Source organism: Hylobates moloch, unplaced genomic scaffold (genome assembly GCF_009828535.3).
Source record: "Hylobates moloch isolate HMO894 unplaced genomic scaffold, HMol_V3 SCAFFOLD_4, whole genome shotgun sequence".
NCBI classification, from domain to species: Eukaryota; Metazoa; Chordata; class Mammalia; order Primates; family Hylobatidae; genus Hylobates; species Hylobates moloch.
Window position 1 is genome coordinate 133,839,578 of NW_026652279.1, and position 25,463 is coordinate 133,865,040.

The 25,463-nt window shown below is 39.1% G+C and overlaps 1 protein-coding gene and 1 non-coding gene across 5 annotated transcripts in view; both read right to left on the minus strand.

The window, feature by feature from the left end:
• The window catches only part of MZT1 (mitotic spindle organizing protein 1), a 90,381-nt gene that overhangs the window by 60,914 nt on the left and 4,004 nt on the right, over positions 1-25,463 (minus strand). For 3 of the 4 annotated variants that reach the window (XM_058437979.1, XM_058437978.1, XM_058437980.1), the window contains exon 2: positions 19,995-20,140. In XM_058437979.1, the coding sequence (XP_058293962.1) occupies positions 19,995-20,140 (146 nt within the window). Of the gene's footprint in view, positions 1-4,525; positions 11,432-19,994; positions 20,141-25,463 lie in introns of those variants that run through there. The other variant, XM_032151014.2, reaches the window with a different exon arrangement.
• Positions 6,821-6,927, minus strand: LOC116467608 (U6 spliceosomal RNA). Its single transcript, XR_004247826.1, has one exon. It is a non-coding gene; the product is annotated as a U6 spliceosomal RNA (small nuclear RNA).

A 25,463-nucleotide genomic window follows, 5' to 3' on the forward strand; every position in this document is an offset into this window, starting at 1 on the left:
GTTGCTACGAAAACTATATGAGGTAATGTGTGTAACATATGTATGGTATCCAGCCCGGTGTCTGGCATGTAGCAGGTGTCAAATTGTTAGTTCTTTTCCATTTCTCCCTGAACATATGGAATGTGACTCTGCAGACTTCCCTGATATCAATAAAAAGGGGGAAATGAGAGGCATTTAACTAGACCTTTCACAAATTTTTTAACTGAGCATCTACTATGTGCCAGGCACCAGTCTAGACACCATGACTGCCCTCTTGAAGCTTATAGTATGCTTCATGGGAGAAACAGAGGAGAGTAGATTTGTCTTGCTTCTATCACATAAACTTGTAGAGGGCATGCCTCCAAAGTTTTATGGCAATCCATGTGATAGAAAGCTAGGGAATTATAAAGACATAGGCAGAGCATTAACCTAGAATAATAACAGTCAACAGTATGCTTTCCCAGATCACACTGAGAAAAAGGATACTAGTAATTGCAGCACGAAATGTTCATGTGAACATTATTGCTACCAATATATGATTGTTTAGCCATCCATTCAGTAAATATTTATTATTATGACATGTTGTACTTTGTTGTAGTGAATACTCAATATATCTTTTTTAAGGATGTTGTGCATAGTGATAGGTGCTGGAATTCCCTTGAGGGTGAGCTGGCTCCAGGGATAAGGAATTGATTTTGCACAAGTTGGTGTCAATGTTCATCTTTATATGGATGAAGAGAGTTGTGGTAATCCGGGAGATACTGTGAATAAGATGTGTGATTTCAAGATGATTAGAATATTGATTTATGGGATAATCCTAAATTAGACTGTGAATAAGGAAAGTTGTTAAAATTTTTTATTGGTGAAGAAGGTACACAATTATTTGTTTTATTAGGCTATGTTTATGCTTCAAATATTTTATGGAAATAAAATAGCAATTTGTTTTGTTTTGGAGACAGGTTCTTGCTGTGTTGCCCAGGCTGGAGTGCAGTGGCATGATCATAGCTCACTGCACCCTCCAATTCCTAGGCTCAAGCGATCCTTATGCTTCAGTCTCTCGAGTAGCTGAGACTACAGACACACACCACTATGCCCAGCTAATTTTTTTGTACTTTTTGTAAGATGGATTCTTACTTTGTTGTGCAGGCTGGTTTGAACTGCTTCAAGCAATCCTCCCATCTTGGCCTCCCAAGTGTTGGGATTACAGGCGTGAGCCACCCCATTCAGCCTGTAATTTTTCTGAGAGAAAATAGTTATAAAGACTATCCCTGCTTTGAGGGTAAGACTTGATCATATGACTGCTGTGTTAAATTAGATGCATTAAAATAGTATATGAAAAGGCAATTCTAGTTGGGTTTTCTGGAAGAACTATGGTAATAGCACCCTTTTCCTACCTTGTTTCCAGCACAGTGCAGACTGAATTCATTATTTGTCTAGAATCTACCTACTGGGCTAGATTGTGAAAAACGCACAGGCTGCCTGACAGCTGAGTGATGGAGGCTAACCAGGAGGGGAAGTGAATAACCTTTGAAATGGGAAGCTGAAGACAAGCTGCAAGCAAAACCAAAGAGAGGAGTGCTTCCTCTATAGTTCCTATTATTCAGGGATCATGAGATGGGCTTTAGTCAATGCTAAGATCTGGCTTCTTGTTAGGTGGCTTAGAGGAGTGATGGGACCAGCCAACAATTCAAAGGACGTCACCCCCCGACCATTGCTCTCCCACCCTCCCCTACTACCCTGTGCTGTCTAGTGGGCTGCATTCCTTCAAGTTAAATGGTGCCTCTGGGACTTGGATCTCTCCAGCGTGATGGGGGCTAACCAGAAGGGGAAGTAACGTCTCAGTATGTCTGATCTGCATTTATGAGAAACAAAGCTTGGCACATAGTGCTGAAAATGGGAGAAGACCTGAGAAATCCCAGGTGAGAAAGCATCTTCTGGCTGCGCATGGTGGCTCACACCTATAATCCCAGCACTTGGGAGGCCAAGGCAGGCAGATCACCTGAGGTCAGGAGTTCAAGACCAGACTGGCCAACATGCTAAAACTCCGTCTCTACTAAAAATACAAAAATTAGCCAGGTGTGGTGGCTCACACCTGTAATCCCAGATACTTGGGGGGCTGAGGCAGGAGAATCACTTGAACCCAGGAGGCAGAGGTTGCAGTGAGCCAAGATTGTGCCATTGCACTCTAGCCCGGGCGACGGAGTGAGACACTGTATCAAAAAAAAAAAAAAAAAAATCCCTTGAACCCGGGAGGCAGAGGTTGCAGTGAGCCGAGATTGCGCCACTGCACTCTAGCCTGGGCGACAGAGCAAGACTCCTCTCAAAAAAAAAAAAAAAAAGCTTCTTCTCTCTCCCACATTAGTTCCCCTGGGGGCTGCCTAGTTAACCACATTTACTGCTAAATCTCAACATAGATTCTCAAACCTTTCCAAAACTGATGAAAGTAACAATGCAGGGATCATCATAATTCATCACAATTATTTGTATCTAAGTCATGCTAATGTCTGCTACATTGAAAGGTCAGGTTAATACCAGTTTTTCCTAAAATCCTAGGGCTCCCAGGGTCTTGCATTTTAACACGAGTGGTAGTTTTGTGAAATTAAAACACTTTTGTCTTTGTTCCATGCAAAACGCCTCCCTCCCTCCCTCTCTCTCATTGTCTTTGAACTTGGCCTTGATTGATAAAATCCATTTCTATTAGGTAAAACTGGTGAAAGCAGGAATAGAGTTTATCCAGGGCTTAAATTAAATCTTACAGAGCTTTTTCTCTGACTGCCCCTAGCTCCCTACAGTTTTCCATCAGTAGACTTCCAAGGAAGCTTTCATTTAGCCAGCTGTTTGCTCCTATTTTACATGATGGTTCTCGGTGTTCGGCAGGAACAAAGATCATGGATATTCCCATTTGGGTTTATCAGAAGCAACTGAGAACAACGAGCTCTTTTTATGTTGAAAATAGAGATTTAAAATTTATTCATAATCTTTACTTCTTCTCCCAACACATTCTCATCCCCATGGGCTCCTTTCTCTAATTAGCTATGCAAGTCTTGACACTAAAATTTAGCTACATGTTAATCTTTCATTTTTATTAGTATGGTGTCTTTATCTTCCTTCCTATATAAGCGCAGTATATGCTTATATTTAAATACATTATATGTTTCCAAAAATGAGTACATTAAAATGACAACTTATAAAAACATTCAGTCTAATTCTATTGATGAGAAAGAAAAGTACATCTTAAATATGTCACTTCACAACCACTGAGCCACTCCTGAAATGAAGTTACTAGGTAGGTCTAATTTATACAAAAGAAAGTGGAGTTGAACATTTATGAAGCTCCTACTATGTGCCAAGTGGGATGCTATGGATTTTATATCCATCATCTCCATTTAATCTTCACAATGCTGTGAGCTGTTGTGTTGTTATTGCCAGACTTGGAGAGGGTACAACGAGTCCAAGCCTCCTGTCTGACACCAAAGCCTGAGCTGCCTGCTGAATTATATGAGAGCCAACAGGAATCTTGGGGATTAGCTAAGATAGTGGTTTTCCAAAGTATGGGATGGGTATGAAATGAGGTGGTACACAGGGACATTGCATTTAAAATGCATTATATACCACAGTGAAGAAGTTGATTTCAATACTCTTCTAATCCTTCTGGCGACATCTAGAGGAAATGCAGTTCTGTTGTGTTCTAACACTTGCTCATCTGCTTTAGTTTTTTTTTTTTTTTTTTTTTGAGACGGAGTCTTGCTCTGTCACCCAGGCTGGAGTGCAGTGGCATGATCTCAGATCACTGCAACCTCTGCTTCCCAGGTTCAAGTGATTCTCCTGACTCAGCCTCCCGAGTAGCTAGGATTACAGCTGCGCACCACGATGCCTGGCTAATTTTTCTATTTTTAGTAGATGGGGTTTCACCATGTTGGTCAGGCTGGTCTCGCACTCTTGACCTCAGGTGATCCACCCGCTTCGGCCTCCCAAATTGATGGGATTACAGGCATGAACCACCGTGCCCAGTGCTCATCTGCTTTTCTATAGAAGGAAAAGTAGGTGTTAGAATCATAGTTTTAAAAGACAATACCTAGCAAAGATATAATTCCATATTTAATTTTAATTATTTTTATAGCTATGGGGAAATAATGCTGGTTTTCCACTTAAGTAGTCATGGATATTTTAATTCTCAAAGTACATGCAAAATAAAGGTATTGCTGTTACAATAAAAAGGCGATTTGCTTGTAGGAGAGTAGGTAGATTCACCTCTAAAAAAAACAGGTGAAACAGTTTTCCACATATGTGAAAGTAAAATTATCTGAACGACCTCTTTGAAGGCTTTTCATATAACTCTCCAAGTGTACATCTGGCGATTTACTGCTTTAGGTAATTGGAGGTCATGGTGTGGACTGCTTCTGATATAACATGCACGCATGTTCACTCAGCTTCTGGGGAGCCATAAGATACCTCAATATTCTGGCCTTTTGGCCGGAACCGCCATCTTCCGAAAATTTGCCAAAATGACAAACACAAAGGGAAACAAGAGAGGCACCTGATATATGTTCTGCAGGCCTTTTAGAAAACATGGAGTTGTCCCTTTGGCCATGTATATGCGAAATCTACAAGAAAGGTGACATTGTAGACATCAAGGGAATGGTTACTCTTCAGGTGTTACTATGGCGAAACTGGAAGAGTCTACAATGTTATCCAGCAGGCTGCTGGCAGTGTTGTCAACAAACAAGTTAAGGGCAAGATTCTTGCCAAGAGAACTAGGAACACATTAAGTATTCTAAGAGCTGAGACAGCTTCTTGAAACATGTGAAGGAAAATTATCAGAAAAAGAAGCCAAAGCGAAAGGTACCTGGGTGCAACTGAAGCACCAGCGTGCTCCACCCAGAGGAGCACACTTTGTGAGAACCAATGGGAAAGAGTCTGAGCTGCTGGAGCCTATTCCCTACGAATTCATGGCACAATAGGTGTTAAAATAAAAGACCTCTGGACTGTTAAAAAAAAAATTCTGCCCTATTCTAATGGACAGGGTCACTTAACAGATTTCCTGAGACTGCTATTTAGGGCTGTCACACGCACCATCTTTATTTATTTATTTTTTTAAATTATACTTAAAGTTCTAGGGTACATGTGCACAACGTGCAGGTTTGTTACATATGTATCCATGTGCCATGTTGGTGTGCTGCACCCATTAACTCGTCATTTACATTAAGTATATCTCCTAATGCTTTCCCTACGCCCTCCCCCCACCCCACGACAGGCCCCGGTGTGTGATGTTCCCCTTCCTGTGTCCAAGTGTTCTCATTGTTCAGTTCCCACCTATGAGTGAGAACGTGTGGTGTTTGGTTTTTTGTCCTTGCGATAGTTTGCTGAGAATGATGGTTTCCAGCTTCATCCATGTCCCTACAATGGACGTGAACTCATCCTTTTTAATGGCTGCATAATATTCCATGGTGTCTATGTGCCACATTTTCTTAAGCCAGTCTATGATTGAGGGACATTTGGGTTGGTTCCAAGTCTTTGCTGTTGTGAATAGTGCCGCAACAAACGTGTGCATGCGTCTTTATAGCAGCATGATTTAAAATCCTTTGGGTATATACCCCATAATGGGATGGCTGGGTCAAATGGTATTTCTAGTTCTAGATCCTTGAGGAATTGCCACACTGTCTTCCACAATGGTTGAAGTGGTTTACAGTCCCACCAACAGTGTAAAAGTGTTCCTATTTCTCCACATCCTCTCCAGCACCTGTTGTTTCCTGACTTTTGAATGATCGCCATTCTAACTGGTGTGAGATGGTATCTCATTGTGGTTTTGATTTGCATTTCTCTGATGGCCAGTGATGATGAGCATTTTTTCATGTGTCTGTTGGCTGCATAAATGTCTTCTTTTGAGAAGTGTCTGTTCATATCCTTCACCCACTTTTTGATGGGGTTGTTTTTTCTTGTAAATTTGTTTGAGTTTTTTGTAGATTCTGGATATTAGCCCTTTGTCAGATGAGTAGATTGCAAAAATTTTCTCCCATTCTGTAGGTTGCCTGTTCACTCTATGGTAGTTTATTTTGCTGTGCAGAAGCTCTTTAGTTTAATTAGATCCCATTTGTCAATTTTGGCTTTTGTTTCCATTGCTTTTGGTGTTTTAGACATAAAGTCCTTGCCCATGCCTATGTCCTGAATGGTATTGCCTAGGTTTTCTTCTAGGGCTTTTATGATTTTAGGTCTAACATTTAAGTCTTTAATCCATCTTGAATTAATTTTTGTATAAGGTGTAAGGAAGGGATCCAGTTTCAGCTTTCTACATATGGCTAGCCAGTTTTCCCAGCACCACTTATTAAACAGGGAATCCTTTCCCCATTTCTTGTTTTTGTCAGGTTTGTCAAAGATCAGATGGTTGTAGTTGTGTGGTATTATTTCTGAGGGCTCTGTTCTGTTCCATTGGTCTATATCTCTGTTTTGGTACCAGTAACATGCTGTTTTGGTTACTGTAGCCTTGTAGTATAGTTTGAAGTCAGGTAGCGTGATGCCTCCAGCTTTGTTCTTTTGGCTTAGGATTGTCTTGGCAATGTGGGCTCTTTTTTGGTTCCATATGAACTTTAAGATAGTTTTTTCCGATTCTGTGAAGAAAGTCATTGGTAGCTTGATGGGGATGGCATTGAATCTATAAATTACCTTGGGCAGTATGGCCATTTTCACGATATTGATTCTTCCTATCCCTGAGCATGGAATGTTCTTCCATTTCTTTGTGTCCTCTTTTATTTCGTTGAGCAGCGGTTTGTAGTTCTCCTTGAAGAGGTCCTTCACATCCCTTGTAAGTTGGATTCCTAGGTATTTTATTCTCTTTGAAGCAATTAAAAATATGGAATGCTTCACAAATTTGCATGTCATCCTTGTGCGGGGGCCATGCTAATCTTCTCTGTATCGTTCCAATTTTAGTATATGTGCTGCCGAAGCGAGCACCACATGCACCATCTTTTTTACAACATTTATAATTCTACAGTCTGGTATATATGAGCCCAACAGTGAATTTCATAAAAGAGAGATCTTTTTGTTGTTAGAACTGGGTTTCTCAAGTATAGCACCTCTGGAAAGGGAATGACTTTAACCTGTTATTTACATTGTTGTAATTAAAAAGCAGTAATATAGATCTGCTGAGATGCTACAAAACTTCACCAGCCTACCATCATCAATGGTATATTCCCTAAGAATGGGACAATCCTGGGAAAGAGAAGCATCTGTCACTAGTCTTCTATTAAATTCTCAGCATCTACATCCAGAGCTTCAACTACCACTTTGGCCATCTGATTTTCAATCTCCTTCATCTCCTTCTCCAGTTGTGCCTCTTCATCCCATGAGATGATGTATAGTAACAGGCACTAAGGTGTGTGGGCTCCAGACTCAATTTACCAGGGTTCAAATCCTGGCTGTACCACTTCTGAGATTTAAGTTCTATACCACTTTGTGCCTCAGCTTCCTGACCTATAATAGGATGATGCTATCTATCTCTTGTGGTTGCTGTAAGCCTAAAGGTTAAACAATTTGATCTATTAAAAGCACCAAAACCAGTGCCTTACATGCAGCAAGTTCTTAATGTTAGTTATTTTCAACTGCGTGGTACATACTGTTTCCTGGATGCCCAGTCTATCCATTCATTCAGCCAACATGTATTTATTGAGCATTTATTATGTGCTAGGCACTGTTCAAGATACACCGATGGAAACATAGAAATATCCCCGCCCCTGTGGACTTTCAGGTAGAGGTGTATTTGTTTATATTAATAGATATAACTAAGTAAATTGTATACTATGTTAGAGAGTGGTAATGCTGTAGGACAAAAAAATGGAGATGGGCAATGGTCTTTGGAAGATTGGCAAGGTTTAAGATTTAGTATGTATGTTAAACACAATATTCTTTAAATAAAAATCATTTTTTCCTGGAAAATTATACTCCCTTCTTGATTTCCATTTGCTGATAATATCTTTGTTACCCAGGCTTAGAAACTCAGTCACCTTATTTTCTTTTCTATTTTCCCCATAACCTGCCATTAAGTCTCATGTTTTTTATTTTTTTGTAATGTCTCTTGAACCTACCCAGATGTGAGCATTGAGGCCTGGGTTACTGTCATAGTGTTCTAACTAGTCTCTGCTTCTAACCCCTCCCTGCTCAAATCAAGCCTACATGTCACTAGCAAAGCAACTCTCAAAAAAAGCTTGACCATGTCCCCTTCTTTCTCTAATGCCTATAGAATTAAAGTCAAACTTTTAAAAAAATGTTTAAAAGCTGCTAATTCCACTTCTGGGTATACACTCCAAAGAACTGACAAGGACCTGAACAGTTATTTCTATACCAATGCCCATAACATTGTGGCTATTGTGAATAGCCTTTTCAGAATAGACAAAAGGTAGAAACAACCCAAATGTCCACCATGTATATAAAATAATACCTGTCTCCCATGTATACATATGAGAGACATATTCATCCTTAAAGAGGAAATCTGGATACATGTTATAACATGGATAGATCTTGAAGACATGCTGCGTAAAATAAGATGAAAACAAAAGGATAAATATGATTCTACTTATATGAGGTATCCAGAATAGTCAAATTCATTGACAAAAAAGTAGGAAACTGTTTACCAGGGGCTGGGAGGAGGAAGCAATGGGGAGTTATTGCTAAACAGGTACAGAGTTTCAGTTTGGGATAATAAGAAAGTTCAAGAGATGGACAATAGTGATAGTTACAATACAGTAAGAATATTCTGAATGTCACTGAACTATGAAACTTAAAAATGGTTAAAAAGGGCAGGGCATTGTAGCTCATCCCTATAATCCCAGCACTTTGGGAGGCTGAGGCAGGCAGATCACCTGAGGTCAGGAGTTTGAGACCAGCCTGGCCAACATGGTGAAACCCCGCCTCTACTAAAAATACAAAAAATTAGCCAGGTATGGTGGCAGGTGCCTGTAATCCCAGCTACTCGGGAGGCTGAGGCAGGAGAATCATTTGAACCCAGGAGGCGGAGGCTGCAGTGAGCCAAGATCATGCCAATGCACTCCAGCCTGGGTGACAGAGTGAGACTCCATCTCAAAAAAAAAAAAAAGGTTAAAATGGTAAATTCTATGTTCTGTATCTTTTGCCCTATAGAAACACAAGTTGAATTAACAAAAGCCTATATTAAAACAAAAGTACAGGCCAGTACCACCAAAATGGTTTTATTTCTGTCACTGACAACAAGCACAACACTGCAATCGTATCATTATTTTGTTTAGTTTCTTAAATATTACTTAAGTATGCATTAAAAATGTTTACATTTTAAAAATGTGACACATTAAAGAAGTCCTCTGTAAACACGATCCCTTCTCAATATATTTTCCTGCTTTGTTTCATACATAAATAACTTAATCTACAAAGTCATAAATAATACTATCAACTCTTATGGCCTGGAAGTATATACAGATTTTGGAGTTTGACAAAAGTGTTCTTTATGATTTTATAAAGAACACATAGTATTTGTAGTGTTTATTATCAATCAGATGACTTTTTACAAATTCCTACTGTCTCCTCAACCTGTTCTACCAGTAACAGATCTTCCAGTTTACTTGGTAAAGATGCCAGGCATTTAAAAAGTCAAAATGGTCAAAATTTAAAAAAAAAAAAAAGCAGAGAAGGTTGCTATTTAAATATTAGTAAATCTTAATAAAACCACTTCAGCTTGTCTGAAAAACAAAATATGCTACTAAAGAGTGAATGCTTGTACAATCATATAAATGGTACCCAATAAAATCTAAAATTTAAGAAATAATAAAATCAGATGAAATCCATATTAGTTTTGCAAAAAAAACTGCACTGAGATTCTATGACAGGAACAGAATCAATACTATTCGACATTTTCTAAAATTTATTTTTGAATCTTCACTTTGATGAGTTAAAATTTTAAAGGCAAAAATAATGACAAACAATTCTGAAAAGCCATACTTATAATCCTTGATATCAAGATGTTAAGAAGGTTTTTTTAAAAAAAGCCATACTTAAGATTCCTAATATAGAACATTTGATTGTTTAGTTTTGTTTAATGACTGGAAATCCTTATTTCTTCAAAACATAGCAAGTATCTTTTGAAACACATCACCCATCTAATAAGATTGTTTAGTTTTGTTTAATGACTGGAAATGCTTATTTCTTCAAAAAATAGCAAGTATCTTTTGAAACACATCACCCATCTAATAACTTATTAAATAACCATTCAAGATTTATTAGGTAAGCACTAAAATTACTTTTATGTAATAAAAGTAAATAGGAATTTTGCATGTTTGCTGTTTGATTTTACAAATTTTTTTTAGTCTCTATTTATAGGATATAAAACTTTAAGAAAACATTCTCAACTAACATTCTTACTAGATGTAAATGATTCAAATTACAAATAATACTAACCTAAGCATTGTCATTACGTTTAAAATCCAAGTTTCTCAAAGTTTGATTTTTTTTTTTTTTTTTTTTGAGACGGAGTCTCGCTCTGTCACTCAGGCTGGAGTGCAGTGGCGCAATCTCGGCTCACTGCAAGCTCCGCCTCCCGAGTTCACGCCATTCTCCTGCCTCAGCCTCTCCGAGTAGCTGGGACTACAGGCGCCCGCCACCACGCCCGGCTAATTTTTTGTATTTTTTTTTTTTTAGTAGAGACGGGGTTTCACCGTGGTCTCGATCTCCTGACCTCGGGATCCACCCGCCTCGGCCTCCCAAAGTGCTGGGATTACAAGCGTGAGCCACCGCGCCCGGCCAAAGTTTGATTTTTTATTCAATACAAAAATGACCTGGTTCACACTATTAGCTGCCCAACAAACTGTTTAAAAAACTAAATATTCTTTGTGCAAGAGCAGATTACAAGAAATGTTTTCCATGCTCTTATTTCAAAAAACAAGATTCTGACATACATAATGAATCTAAATCAAAATTCACAAATGGTGGCTGAAATCCTGTCAACTTTCAGCCCAATACAATATAAATCCACAGTTATAATGCATAAACAATTCAAAATTAAAGTTTATAATGGAAATGTCAACAAGTCATAACTACTACACATTACTACTGATGGGTTCCACTATACTTCAACCTGGCACAGCAGATGTGCACATCTGATAGACAGACTGCTTAGAAAATTAAAGCTATCAGAGATATAAATAAGGAACACATAAATATGAACATAGCAATGCCAAAGCATTAGAGCCATTAAAAAAAGTGAATAAGATGTGATGTAAACACATCTGATAGTTCTCTCTGTAAGCCACTTTCCACTGATTTATAAAGCTATGGTTTTATAATTCTTTTAAAAAGGAAAATTTTTCTACACTGCTGCATGCAGTAATTTCATTGTACATTCTCAACTACAATGCAATCTTCAAATCCTCTTGCAGAGCTTGACATATCTCATCAGAATTTCTCCAGAAAGTCAGCTTGTCATATTTTCAGCAGCCTAGAACAAGAAAGTAAGATTCACTACAATAAAACCCTGGAAAAAGAGGCATCGTGAAGATAAATTTGTCAATACTGCACTGTCATTAACAAACAACTATTCCCCATAAAACAGAACCACTTTTATCACAGTAATGCAGTGCTTTTCATGTTTTGCTATACATCAGGACTACCTTTTGAACGTACAGTTAACAGTCCACAGGCTAACAGTGGAAAATAGTTATATCACCTAAAATAATAGTTAAGAGCACAAAAAACATACTGCTACTTGAAACATTAACCTATGGCAGACCTGTTCCCACAGACTTCATTAGTTTGTCTCTTTCTGTGTGTTTTATTCTAGTAATAGGGATTAAGAATGAAAAAGACCTTTCATGCTACAAGGCAGAGAGAACAAGAGCAAAAGATGAATAATGAACATCTTATCTAATCCTGTCTCATCTACATCCCTAACTACTATTCTTTCCCAGGTGATTCCAAAGAAATTCCAAGATACCATATCATGAATAAATGCTTTGATACGTTATTTCTAGAGACTTAAACAAATCACCATACTATTATCCTACCTAACAAATTTCTTAATGTCAATATAAAAAGATATAATTTTAAATAAGTTTAATTTTAGAAATACGTATTAGTATTTTAATTCATTTACCTTTCTAACTCCTTTTTATAAGACCTACCTACACAGGGACATATCGCAGATTTACACTAAAGTATTAGTAACAGTACAGGACATCTGTAAGAGAAAGAGCAAGGCTTAGTCCACAGGACTCCACCATAATGGTATAACTTAAGACACTGGGGTACTAAAATAGAAGATACAGGAAAGTAGGTTTTGCTCAGAACTTCTCAAATTACAATATGTAGATGACTGCTTACACATAAATCCTAGAACTAAGGAGATAATATAAAAATTCAATGTCAATAAAGAATCACTAACGAAATGCACTTAATTAACAGTCCTATTTATGCTGTGGGAGATGCATATAAGGTGGCCTATTTATTGCTGTTGAGTAACTTATGTAATTAGGGAGATACATAGCTAGCTACTTTTACTATAAATGACTTAGACCACATCAATATACAAATCTGTGAAAGTAAAAAGCAAAAAAATTCACAAAAAATAGTTACTATTTTCTAAATAGCCAACCAAAGAGCAAAAGAAAAAAGTAATGTCTCAGACCAACAGTTTTTTGCAACATTTCAAGATACGCTTGATTTGTTATTCTACATATTCCAAAAAAGAGACAATAAATACCATACAGTTAAATTCTAAATACCAGGAATTCTAGATAAAGACAGAACACAGCAGGAACAATTTCTCTTTACCTTAATTTTAAAACTGAAAGAAATTAACAAAAAAAAAAAAATAAGAGAGAAAAAAATTCATGAGCAGCAACCACACAAGGCAAGGAGAAGAACCTTACGCTTGTAAAGCCAATAAAAGGGTGGTCAAGGAAAGGCAGATGTGGCTCAGTGTATCTCTAAACCCACCAGCTCCCCAACTCTGTCCCAAATGGCAACAACAGAGAACAAGACTTTATAATCTAGGGAGAGGCAAACTGATGAGTTATTCTTTTTCAATTCACTGAAATCAAGTCTAACACTTTTATTTTAAAAATACCATGATACTATCTGGAATGATGTTCACCAAACATTATTGCAGGTTATCTCTTTGGTAATCTTGAGTGATTTTTTTTTTATTTTTTGTATTTTCTGAATTAAATATCTTAAAAATATAAGGATGCATTACTTTCATAAAAATTATACAGATTATGTAAATTACTTCAAAAAAACAAGTTCTAATAAACGCTTGTTTGCTAGAAACTCTCTAGTTGTTGCTGTTGTTGTTTTCACTCTGTTGCCCATGCTGGAGTGCAGTGGCACAATCACAGCTTACTGCAGCCTCAAATGCCTGCGCTCAGGCCATCCTCCTGAATAACCAGAACCACAGGTGTGTACCACCATACCTAGCTAATTAAAATAAATGTTTTGTAGAGATGGGGTCTTGCTATGTTGCCCAAGGCAGTCTTAAACTCCTGGCCTGAAGTGATCCTTCTGCTTTGGCCTCCCAAAATGCTGGTATTACAGGCGTGAGCCAGCACACCTAGCTGAAACACCCTAGTTTTAATGAGATGCTGGTATACTGTTTCTAGATCATAGGAGAAATGCATTTTAAGAGGCTTCGTGTATGTGAGAGACAGATTTTCCATTCAAATAGTAAACACTTTCTGATTCTGTGTATCTTAATTACTGATTTTACCTCCCACATCTCACTATGACCCACTGGATGCAGAATAACTAGTATGCTAAAAGCTGAAAAAGCTATGTTAAATTGGCATTTCTGAACTGCCTATCCTAATACCGTAGCTTATATTTTGCCTAAGAAAATGCTATGCCAAAGCACTTGTCAGTCACCTGCCTCAGCTAGGTTTATTTCACTCTGCTTCTCTTATATGCACTCAAACTGTAGTACAAAACAAAAATATCTTCCTATTATGTTAATTCCCTTTCGAATTCAAGCACAGTAAAACAAAAACTCTTGCAGTTGTGGCAGATGTGTACTAAATAAATCTTTCCCTCAAAAATTTCGGAAATAGACTGACAAAATACTATAATACTCTTTTTTATTTTTATTAAAAGAGTTATTAGATAATATTAAGTCAGGGAATGTGCCCATGCTAAAGCCCAAGGACTCTTGTTTCTAATAACGACTTCATCTTTTCCTAAACTGCTGGCTCAGGTATTCTTGAGATTTTACTGGAGGAGAAAACTTAGTAGTTAAGTAAACAACTCTGAAGTGAGAGAGCCCAAGTTCAAATCTCAGGTCAATCACTAGCTATAAAGTTCTTGAGGTAAGTAAATTAGTCACCATAAGCTTCAGTTTCCTTAGCAGTAAACTACTAATAGTAGCATAGGATAAGTATCCCTTGTCAGAAATGCTTGGGACCAGAACTGTTTCTGATTTCAGATGTCCTAAAATTTTGGAAAATTTGTATTAACGTTGTCCCTTGGTATCCATGGTGAATTGTTAGTTCCAGGACTCCCTATCTCCCCCACCTCACAGATACTGAAGTCCACAGATGCTCAAATGCCTTATATAAAAGGGTACAGTATTTGCATATAACCTACACGTATCCTCCCATATACTTTACATCATCTCTGGATTCGTTGTGATACCTAACACAATGTAAACGCTATGTAAATAGTTGTTATCCTGTATTGTTTAGGGAATCATGAGAAGAAAAAAAGTCTGTACATTTTTAGTACAGACACAACCATCCTTCCCCCTGTTCCCCAAATATTTTTGATCCACAGCTGGTTGAATCCATGGATGCAGAACCCATAAATACAGAGGACTGACTGTACTTGCTGACTGAACATCCCTAATTAGAAAATCTGAAATGTTCCAATGAGGATTTCCTTTGAGTGTCATGTTGGTACTCAAAAGTATTTCAGATTTTGGAACATGTTGGATTTTCAGATTTGGAATGCTCAAACTGTAGTAGTTATCACTGTTATAATGATAGAGGAAATAATGCCAGTAAAGCCTGTAGAACATACGGTCTGGCATGAAAAAAGTACTCATATAAATATTAGCTGTTCTTGTTATTCAGTTGTTTTTCTTTCTGCCATATGAAAGCCATAGGTTTGAGTTAAAAAAGAAACTTCCATATCTAAATAGGAGAGAAGTGCTGATAGCCGATAATGGGTAAAAGGCCTAGACAGCATTTCAGAGATCTAAGACGTGGCCCTTCCCATGACAGGCTCCAAGCCTAGGATCAGGACCTGGAGCAAAGATCATGCATGTTATGCTTTAGCAAATAACTTGGCTGCATTGTGTCCATGTCCTAGGGAACTGTGGAAGTTTGGACTTGAGAGTGATTTAGGGTATCTGGTGGAAGAAATTTCTAAGCAGTAAAGTGTTCAACATGTTGCATGGCTCCTTCTAACAGCATATGCTCAGATGCATGAGCAAAGAAATAACCTAAGGCTGGAACTTATACTTGAAGGGGAGGCAGAGTATAAAAGTTTAGAAAATGTGCAACCTGTCTATGTGGTAGAAAAGAAATGCCCATTTTCAGGAGAATGCAAGGGGGCTGCAAAGTAACCACTTGCTAGAGAAATTTCCGAATCTAAATAGGAGGCAAGTGCTGATAGCCAAGACAATGGGTAAAAGCCCTAGACAACATTTCAGAGATCTAAGAGGCAGCCCTTCCCATTACAGGCCCTGATGCCTAGGATAGAATGGTTTTATGGGCCAGGCTCAGGGCTCTGAAGCCCTCCACAGCCTTGGGACATTGCTCCTTGCATCCCAGCCACTCTGGCTCCAGCCATGACTCAAAGTGGCCCAGGTATACCTTGGGACACCAGGCCTTGGTGACTTTCACGTGGTGTCAAGCCTGTGGGTGCACAGAGTACAAAGGCTGAGGCTTGGCAGCCTCCACCTAGATTTCAGAGGATATATGGAAAAGCCTGGGTATCTAGGTAGAAGCCTGCTTCAGGGGTAGAGCCCTCATGGAGAACCTCTACTAGGGTAGTGCAGAGGGGAAATATGGGGTTGGAGCCCCCACACAAAGTCCTCACTGGGGCACTGCCTAATGGAGCTGTGAGAAGAGGGCCACCGTTCTCCAACCCCAGAATGGTAGATCCACTGGCAGCTTGTACCCTGAGCCTTGAAAAGCTGCAGACACTCAACAATGCCAGCCCATAAGAGCAGCCATGGGGGCTTAACCCTGTAAAGCCACAGGGGCAGAGCTGCTCAAGGCCTTGGGAGCATACCCCTCCCACCAGTGTGTCCTGCATGTGGGACACAGAGTCAAAGGAGATTGTTTTGGAGCTTTAAGATTTAATGACTACCCTGCTGGGTTTGGAACTTGTTTGGGGCCTGTAGCCTCTTTCATTTGGCTGATTTACCCCTTTTGGGATGGGAATGTTTACCCAATGTCTATAATCCCATTGTGTCTTGGAAGTAAGCAACTTGTTTTAGATTTTACAGGCTCATAGGTGGAAGGGACTTGCCTTGTCTCAGAACTTTGGACTTTTGAGTTATTGCTGAAATGAGTTAAGACTTTGGGGGACTGTTAGGAAGGCATGATTGTATTTTGCAATGTGAGAAGAACACACGAGATCTGGGAAGGGCCAGCAAGGGAATGATAGTTTGGATGTGCATCCCCACCCAAATTTCACCTTGAAATGTAATCTCCAATGTTGGAGGTGGGGCCTGGTGGGAGTTGACTGAATCATGGGTGCAGATCCGTCATGAATGATTTAGCACCATCCTCTTGGTGCTGTACTCGCTAAAGTGAGTGAATTCTTAAAAGTTATGGTTACATAAAACTGTGTGGCACCTCACTCTCTCCCTCTCTTGCTCCTGCTTTTGCCATGTGACATGCCTTCTCCCCCTTTGCTTTCCATAATGATTGTAACCTTCCTGAAACCTCCCCAGAAGCAGATGCCACTATGCTTTCTATATAGCCTGCAGAACTATGAACCAATTAAACCTCTTTTCTTTACAAATTATCTGGTCTCAGGTTTTTTTGTTTTTGTTTTTTTTTAAGAGGAAGTCTTCCTCTGTCACCCAGGCTGGAGTACAGTGGTGTGAATCTTGGCTCACTGCCACCTCCACCTCTTGGGTTCAAGTGATTCTCTTGCCTCAGCCTCCCGAGCAGCTGGGATTACAGGTGCCTGCCATAATGCCTGGCTAATTTTTGTATTTTTAGTAGAGATGGGTTTCACTATGTTGGCCACGCTGGTCTTGAACTCCTGACTTCAAGTGCTCTGCCCACCTCAGCCTCCCAAAGTACTGGGATTACTGGCTTGAGCTACCATGCCCGGCAGGTATTTCTTTATATCAATTCAAGAATGGACTAATACAGAGTCTACCATAAAAGTGTGGATAGTAGTTACTGGAGGGGAGAGCAAGAGGGAGGGGTTAGTGACTGGGGAGGGGGCAGAACGGAGATTATCTGGTGCTGGCGGTGATGGTTGCATGGATATTCTCTTTATGATACATTTTACCTCTACGAATGTGGTTTACCCTTTTTAGTTAGATTTAATAATCAAGAGATTTTAAAAAGCAGAAAAACAAACCTAAAGAATAAGAACTCATTGGAAAATAATCTGAATGATATGTAAATTGCATGTTTTAAATAGTTGTTTTCTTAAAGGTAAGAAAAAAGAGAAGTCACTTTGTATCAGGTATCAGAAAGTTTTATTTGTTTGTTTGTTTTTCCCCCCATTGACCGTCTCTGTGAGCCCATGTTTTGGACAAGTTTTAAGATGAACTAACTTAAAGTTTCAGTATTCAAAGTGAGTTAGTGCTATATAAAAAGGGAAATAAAATCACAAGCTTTTAAATCAGAAAGTCTGTGGAAGAGAGAATAGGACATGTTTTTAGTTGCCAATCTGAGCAATTAAAAGGTGGTTAATTTGAATTTGAAAAAAGGTGGCCCTCTGGGAGCCTGGTGGCAGCAGCAGTCCCCTGGTCTCTAAGGCACTCTTGGAGTCACTTTTTCCTTTTCTTGAAGAATAACACGTGGGCCCTCAGCTGAGCAGCTCTATCAGCCAGTTTCCTGTCTAAAGAATCCCAGTAATCTGACAGCCTTCTTTCACTTCATCCTGTCCAAGCTGGCAGTGTTTGTGCTGAGATGGTTGACTGGCTCTATCACATACCTAATGTCTTCACAAAAGTCTAGCCACACTCTTAGCCCTGTCTCCAGAACATGTTATTCAGAGAGGCTGAGAATTTTCTAAATTCTCAAATGCTAGTTTCTTTTCTCTTAGCAGGTCCTTACTCAATTGCTCATTTGTGTCACATTATTAAGCAGCAAAAAGAAATCAGGCTACACCTTCCACAATTTGCTTGGAAATCTCCTCAATGAAATATCCAAGTTCATTGCTTACATATTCTATTCTCCTTCCGACAGTAGAACATAATTCAGCCACAACTTGTCACTTTCTTTTTTTTTTTTTTTTTTGAGATGGAGTTTTGCTCTTGTTGCCCAGGCTGGAGTACAATATCGCAACCTCTGCCTCCTGGGTTCAAGCGATTCTCCTGCCTCAGCTACCCAAGTAGCTGGGATTACAGGCATGTGCCACCACGCCTGGCTAATTTTGTATTTTTAGTAGAGATGGAGTTTCATTATGTTGGTCAGGCTGGTTTTGAACTCCTGACATCAGGTGATCCACCCACCTTGGCGTCCCATAGTGTTGGGATTACAGGCATAAGCCTGTGCCCGGCCCATTCTGTCACTTTCTAACAAAGATCACCTTTCTTTTAGTGTCCAATAAATGTTCCCCATTTCCATCTGGGTCTTCACTAAAAGTGCTTTTAACATTTATATTTCTAGCAACATTCTGATCCTAACGTTAGTCTCAAAAAAACCCTGAAGCTTTCTCTACATTTCTCTTCTCTTCTTTCTGAGCCCTCACCAGAATTGCCTCAACATTCACAGTTCTACAAACAGTTCCTCTTCAAGGAAATCTAGTATTTTTCTATCAAGCACCTTAAAACTTTCCAGTCTCTATCCAATTCCCAATTCCAAAGCCACATCCTCACTTTTAAGTATTTGTTACAGCAACACTCCACTTCCCAGTATGAAAATCTGTATCAGATTTCTGGGACTGCCATAATAAAGTAACCACATATTAGGTGGGTTAAAACAACAAAAATTTATTTACAGTTTGAAGGCCAGAAATCCATACATATTATACATATTTAACCAAAGCATTAGCTGGGTCATACTCTCTGACAGCTCTAGGGGAATATCTTTCCTTGCCTCTTTCTAGCTTCTTGTGGCCACAGAAAATCCTTAACTTTCCTTAGCTATTTGTGTCCAAATTTCTCTTGTCTTACAAGGCCACCAATTATTGGGTTAGGATCTACCCTAATCCAGGATGACCTCATCTTAATTTGATTATATCTGCAAAGGCATTATTTCCAAAATAAGGTCATATTCATTGGGACCAGGCGTTAGGACCTGAACATGCCTCTTCTGGAGCAGGCACAATTTTACTCACCAAATAGCACAATTCTAAAAACAGAGACTTCTGGGAAAACATAACATGGTCCATGGTAGTAGTAATTTTTCTTTTTGTTTTTTGAGACAGAGTCTCGCTCTGTCACCCAGTCTGGAGTGCAGTGTCGCCATCTCGGCTCACTGCAAGCTCCGCCTCCCGGGTTCACGCCATTCTCCTGCCTTAGCCTCCCAAGTAGCTGGGACTACAGGTGCCCACCACCATGCCCGGCTAATTTTTTTGTATTTTTAGTAGAGAATGGGGCTTTACTGTGTTAGCCAGGATGGTTTCGATCTCCTGACCTCGTGATCCGCCCACCTCAACCTCCCAAAGTGCTGGGTTTACAGGTGTGAGCCACTGCACCTGGCCTGGTAGTAGTAATTTTTATGATATGAACATACACTATTAAGCTCCTGGTCTTCTGGTGGTGTTGGATGTTAGTTTAACCTTGTTTAACCCGGATGTTTCCCATAACTTCATCATTAATCATTTTTCTAAATAAAAGCATCTTTATTTAGAATGAACTAATAGGAATCTCCAACCTTTAGTGCTTCAGTAGCCTTGCGAAGCTCCTTAATAACCGATGATAAAGCTTCTGGGTTAATTCCTTGTTCACAAAGCCGTACACAAATAGACAGAGTTTCCATATCTAAGCCAGTATTCAAAATTCTTGAAATCTCAAGCAGAACTGAAAAAAGATACAAAAAAAAAAAACTTAAAAAAAGGTTTACAGCATTTAAAAATATGCATATAGTACTTTCATTAATTTATATATCACTGCACAATACCAAGGAATTAGCACAGCATCCCAGGTTTTGGAAATCTGCATGTAATACTTTCTTGCCTTCACTTAGTTTTAGAAACTTAAATATAAACTTACACCTGCCCTTCACATAACTGCCTTTTACATCTTGCTATATATTCTAGCACTCATTTAATATCTAACATGTATCCACCATACTTAGGATAATTCTGAACACTTGCTTATTTTTTAGTATTCTTTTAAATGCAGTTTAGTCATATATTATTCCATTTTATGGAAACACTATACTTAACTACTCTGTTACTTTAAAAGTTAGGCTGCTCTCATGTTTCTCTCATTAAAATAATATTGATAAGAATCTGTACATACTAAATTTTATTTCATTAGGATAAATTTCTAGAAGTAGAACTGCTCAGTCAGTAATATACATATTTAATTTGCTGAATTGACATACAATAGTCAAAAAAAGGTAATGTACATATTTAAGGCTTTAAAAGTGTTTAGAAACTTTTATAACAATTTGACAGCGTAATCGTGTCTGTTGAATCTAATAATAAAAATGAAACCTTATATTTTTTAAACTTCATTTGTATAGTACTGCATTTTATTGTAGTTGATAGAACTCTTTGTCTTTAACATGAGAAGCACAAACAGAGAAACTTGGTTTCCAAAGTGATTTTCAGAATCACTTCCATTACAGGTTGTAAGTACACCGGTTCCACTGAATTTTGTTTTGTGATTGCTTCGCAGAGAGTATTTAGAATATTTTAAGTCAACTGTCAACATATTATCTATTGTTTCCTATATCATTTCCCCTTGGCATTATGCTTAGCAAGTTATTCCCCATGAAAAGATTATATCCACCAGTATTCTTTTCCAGCACTTTAAAAGTTTATTTCCCAATACCCCCCATAAGTATTTATCTCCCTGGAGTTTGGGTGGAAAATAGGATCTAACTTTTCCTCCCAGAAATCAGCCAGTTGCCCCAGTAAAATTTATTGAATGACCTAAGTTTTCCCCACCCAGTTGAGATGCCACCTTTATTCATAGTAAATTCCCATATACTTACAAATTTGTTACATGTCTATCTTTTGTAAGGGCAACCATTTAATTTCTAACTTTATATTGCATGTAGTAGGGTAAACATTCCGTTGTCATCTTTCATTTATATAAGCCCTTTTATTCTTTGGATGAACTGAAAATTTTTCATCAATTCTAAAAACAAATTGCAACTGGATTCTGATTTACTGTATAAAAACTACATATTATTTTGGGAAGAATGGACACGTTATCAATATTTAGTCACCCATTAATTTAAGTCTAAGTCTTTCTGAAAATTCTTATAGTATTTATCATGCTCATGAGATACATCCCAGGCCGGGCGCGGTGGCTCACGCTTGTAATCCCAGCACTTTGGGAGGCTGAGGCGGGCGGATCACGAGGTCAGGAGATCGAGACCACGGTGAAACCCCGTCTCTATTAAAAATACAAAAAAATTAGCCGGGCGTGGTGGCGGGCGCCTGTAGCCCCAGCTACTCGGAGAGGCTGAGGCAGGAGAATGGCGTGAACCCGGGAGGCGGAGCTTGCAGTGAGCCGAGATCGCGCCACTGCACTCCAGCCTGGGCGACAGAGCAAGACTCCGTCTCAAAAAAAAAAAAAAAAAAAAAGAGATACATCCCTCCCATTTTTTCCATATCAGATATTCACTTTCATCCCTAAAAGTTCAATTTGAGCCCGGCGCAGTGGCTCACGCCTGCAATCCCAATACTTTGGGAGAGCAAGGTAGGCAGATCACCTGAGGTTGGGAGTTTGAGACCAGCCTGACCAACATGGAGAAACCCCATCTCTACTAAAAATACAAAATTAGCCAGGCAAGGAGGCACATGCCTGTAATCCTAGCTACTTGGGAGACTGAGGCAGGAGAATTGCTTGAACCCGGGAAGTAAAGGTTGTGGTGAGCTGAGATTGCGCCATTGCACTCCAGCCTGGGCAACAAGAGCGAAACTCTGTCTCAAAAGATAAAACAAACAGACAAAAAAAGCAGTTCAATTTGAGTCTTAAAAAAAAAATGTCTTCCATGCCTCTACTAAACTTTTTGGAGATATGGAGTATAGTTCTGATGCCCTTGTCTGCTAATTCTAACATCTGTGTCATCGAGGGGGTGTTCGTTACAATTGACTGAATTTTTCACATCATGGGTCATACTGTTCTGCCTTGCATACCTGGTAATCTTTGATTGGATGCCATGTACTTAGAATTTTACTTAGGTAACGGCTACTTTTATATTTCTATATTCTTGAGCTTTATAATGAGATACCGTTATCTGGAAATGGTTTGATCCTTTCGGGTATTACTTCTTAGATTTGTTAGGCAGGACCAGAGCCCTGTTTAGCGTAGGACTAATTATTCCCCTTACGACTGAGGTAAGAATTCTAAGTACTGTATCCAATGTCTCATGAATTACAAAATTTCCATTCTGGCCGGTAGTTACAGGCACTATCCTCAGCCCTGTGTAAGCATGGTGCACGGTTCACTCTAATCCTTCTAGATGGTTCCCTCCCAGCTTTCTGAGTACTTTTCTCACACATCTGCTAATCAATGCTCTGAATACTTACAGGGGACACTTCCACAGATCTCCAGCATTCTTTCTGTGCAGTTCTCCCCTCTCAGGTACTGTTATGCAAACTCTACCTGCCTTGGTCTCCCAGGTCTTCTAAACTCCTCCTACTCACTTCAGTGTGTCTACTGGGTTCCGCCTCGGTTCTCCCTGCTATACTGAGGCCTGGAACTCTCTGAAGGTAGTGAGCTGGGGGCAACCCAAGAACTCACTTTGCTTGTTTCCTGTCTCTAAGGGATCACTGTACTCTGATGCTTGATGTCCAGTGTCTTGAAAACCATTGTTCTGTATGCTTTACCTGAGTTTTCTTGGTTGTTTCAAGTAGAAGCAAAAATCTAATCTCTGTTACTCCATCTTGGCTGGAAGATGACAGCTCTTCCCATTTTCATTTCTTCAGTTTTGATATTCCAATTTACTGATACTTTGCTCTTCAGCTGTATCCAGCCTGTTATTCATATCATCTGCTGAATTTATTTCAACTTTATTTCAATAGCTTTCAAGATTTCTAATTTCTCCCCATAATCACTTGTTTTATAACTAAATGCTTATTTATAGTGACTAATTTCACAGCTGTTGTTCCTGCCTTCATCTATTTAAGGCTATATTCTTAAACTGTATTTGAGATTGCTCTATTATCTCTATTTCTTCCAGTATAAGCAAGCAGCAAAAGACGGTGGTTAGGAGTGTGATCTCTAGAGCCAAACTACCTGTGTTCAAATTCTAGCTGTAGTATTTAGTAGGCAAGTTACTCTCTCTGTGCCTTATTTCACCATTCTCGAAAGTGAGAATAAGAGTACCTATTTTAAAGGATTAGTGTGAGAATTGAAGGATACACTTAGAATGGTATCCATTTGTTTTGCTGACACTGCCTTGCAGTCCTTTGGAATGGTGCTTGGCATATGGTAGGGCTCAATAAAAAAAGAGTTCCCTGTTACTACCACTTTCCCTGCCCTCTTTTTCATTTTCCATGTTAGTTGCTCATGTTTTTCTTTTCTTTTTTTTTTTTTTTTTTTTTGAGACGGAGTCTTGCTCTGTCGCCCAGGCTGGAGTGCAGTGGCGCAGTCTCGGCTCACTGCAAGCTCCGCCTCCCGGGTTCACGCCATTCTCCTGCCTCAGCCTCTCCGAGTAGCTGGGACTACAGGCGCCCGCCACTCACTACGCCCGGCTAATTTTTTGTATTTTTAGTAGAGACGGGGCTTCACCGTGGTCTCGATCTCCTGACCTCGTGATCTGCCCGCCTCGGCCTCCCAAAGTGCTGGGATTACAAGCGTGAGCCACCGCGCCCGGCCTAGTTGCTCATGTTTTTCATCTACCTTAGGTGCTTTGTCATTCTTGGCTGAAAACTCATCTTCCATAGATTTATTTTCAGTGTCCTGGACTGGTGGCCCATTCTAAGATAGGAAGCCGTACCCTAGCCTTGGGCCTCTAGATCAGGCCTTGTAGTATTTTTCGTCCAGATCCAAAAATCACATGGATGGTGCTTCTCAATCTCTGGCTGTGACAAATGGCACATTTCTGACTCCCAACTTCAGTGAGGCAGGGTAGCATGCTTTGTCAGATTCTATTCCCGACAATCCTCGGCTGTGGTTCCCATCTGCTCCTTTCTTTTGGGGGGAAACCTCTCTCGTCCTAATCAACGGAGACTTCCCTTCTTGCTTTTGAACAGGTCTATCCTGATAATTATATTTTGTTACTATTTCCTATTTTTTATATGCTTAGAGTTTCAGCAAGTGCTCAGTCTACCATATTGAATCTTCACTTTATTTTTGACTGTCTTCATAAATGGATTCTACTTAGCCCTTGTACATTCTAAGTGGTTACCATCAGTATACTGGAACACTACATATTAAATTTTTTAATCACCAGTCACCTTGATGAATTCTATGAAGCTTCTAACAGTTTTTCAGTTGATTCTCTCCCTTCTCTCTCCAGTTTCCAGTTTGTTCTCTTCACGGTAGACCCCCCCACGTATAAAGGCTATGCTTATTCCTGACTTCATGCCTTTGTTCTTGCTTTTCTCCTCTGCCTTTTATCCTCCCTTCATATAACTCAATGCTGTTTTCTTAGTCCATCTCATTTCTAGTTTCTTCTTTAAGCCTTCTTTTCAAAGGGATACCTATTTTCACTTCCTATTTTCACAAATTGCCTGTAATCAAAAACTATTTCTTTAGTGCCTACCATATGATCAGTATAGGTTGAACGCTCCTAATCCCAAAATCTGAAATGTGAAATGCTCCAAAATCCAAAACTTATTAAGTACTGACATAACACCATAGTGGAAAATTCCACACCTCATATAATGGATCAAAGTCAAAATGCAGGTGCACAATACAGTTCATTCAGCATCCCTGAGGGAAAAAAAACAAAATTACCTTCAGGCTATGTGTATAAGGTATATATAAAACATACATGAATTCTGTGTTTGGACTTGGGTCCCATCCCCAAGGTATCTCATTATGTATGTGAAAATATTAAAAAAAAAAAAAAATCTGAAATCCAAAACATGGTCCCAAGGTTTTCGGATGAGGGACAATCAACCTGTAACTATATGTATTTTGTGCCTCTTATGCTACTGCTGCAAATACAGTTATGAACAAGGTATATATGGTCCCAATCCTCACAGATATTAGT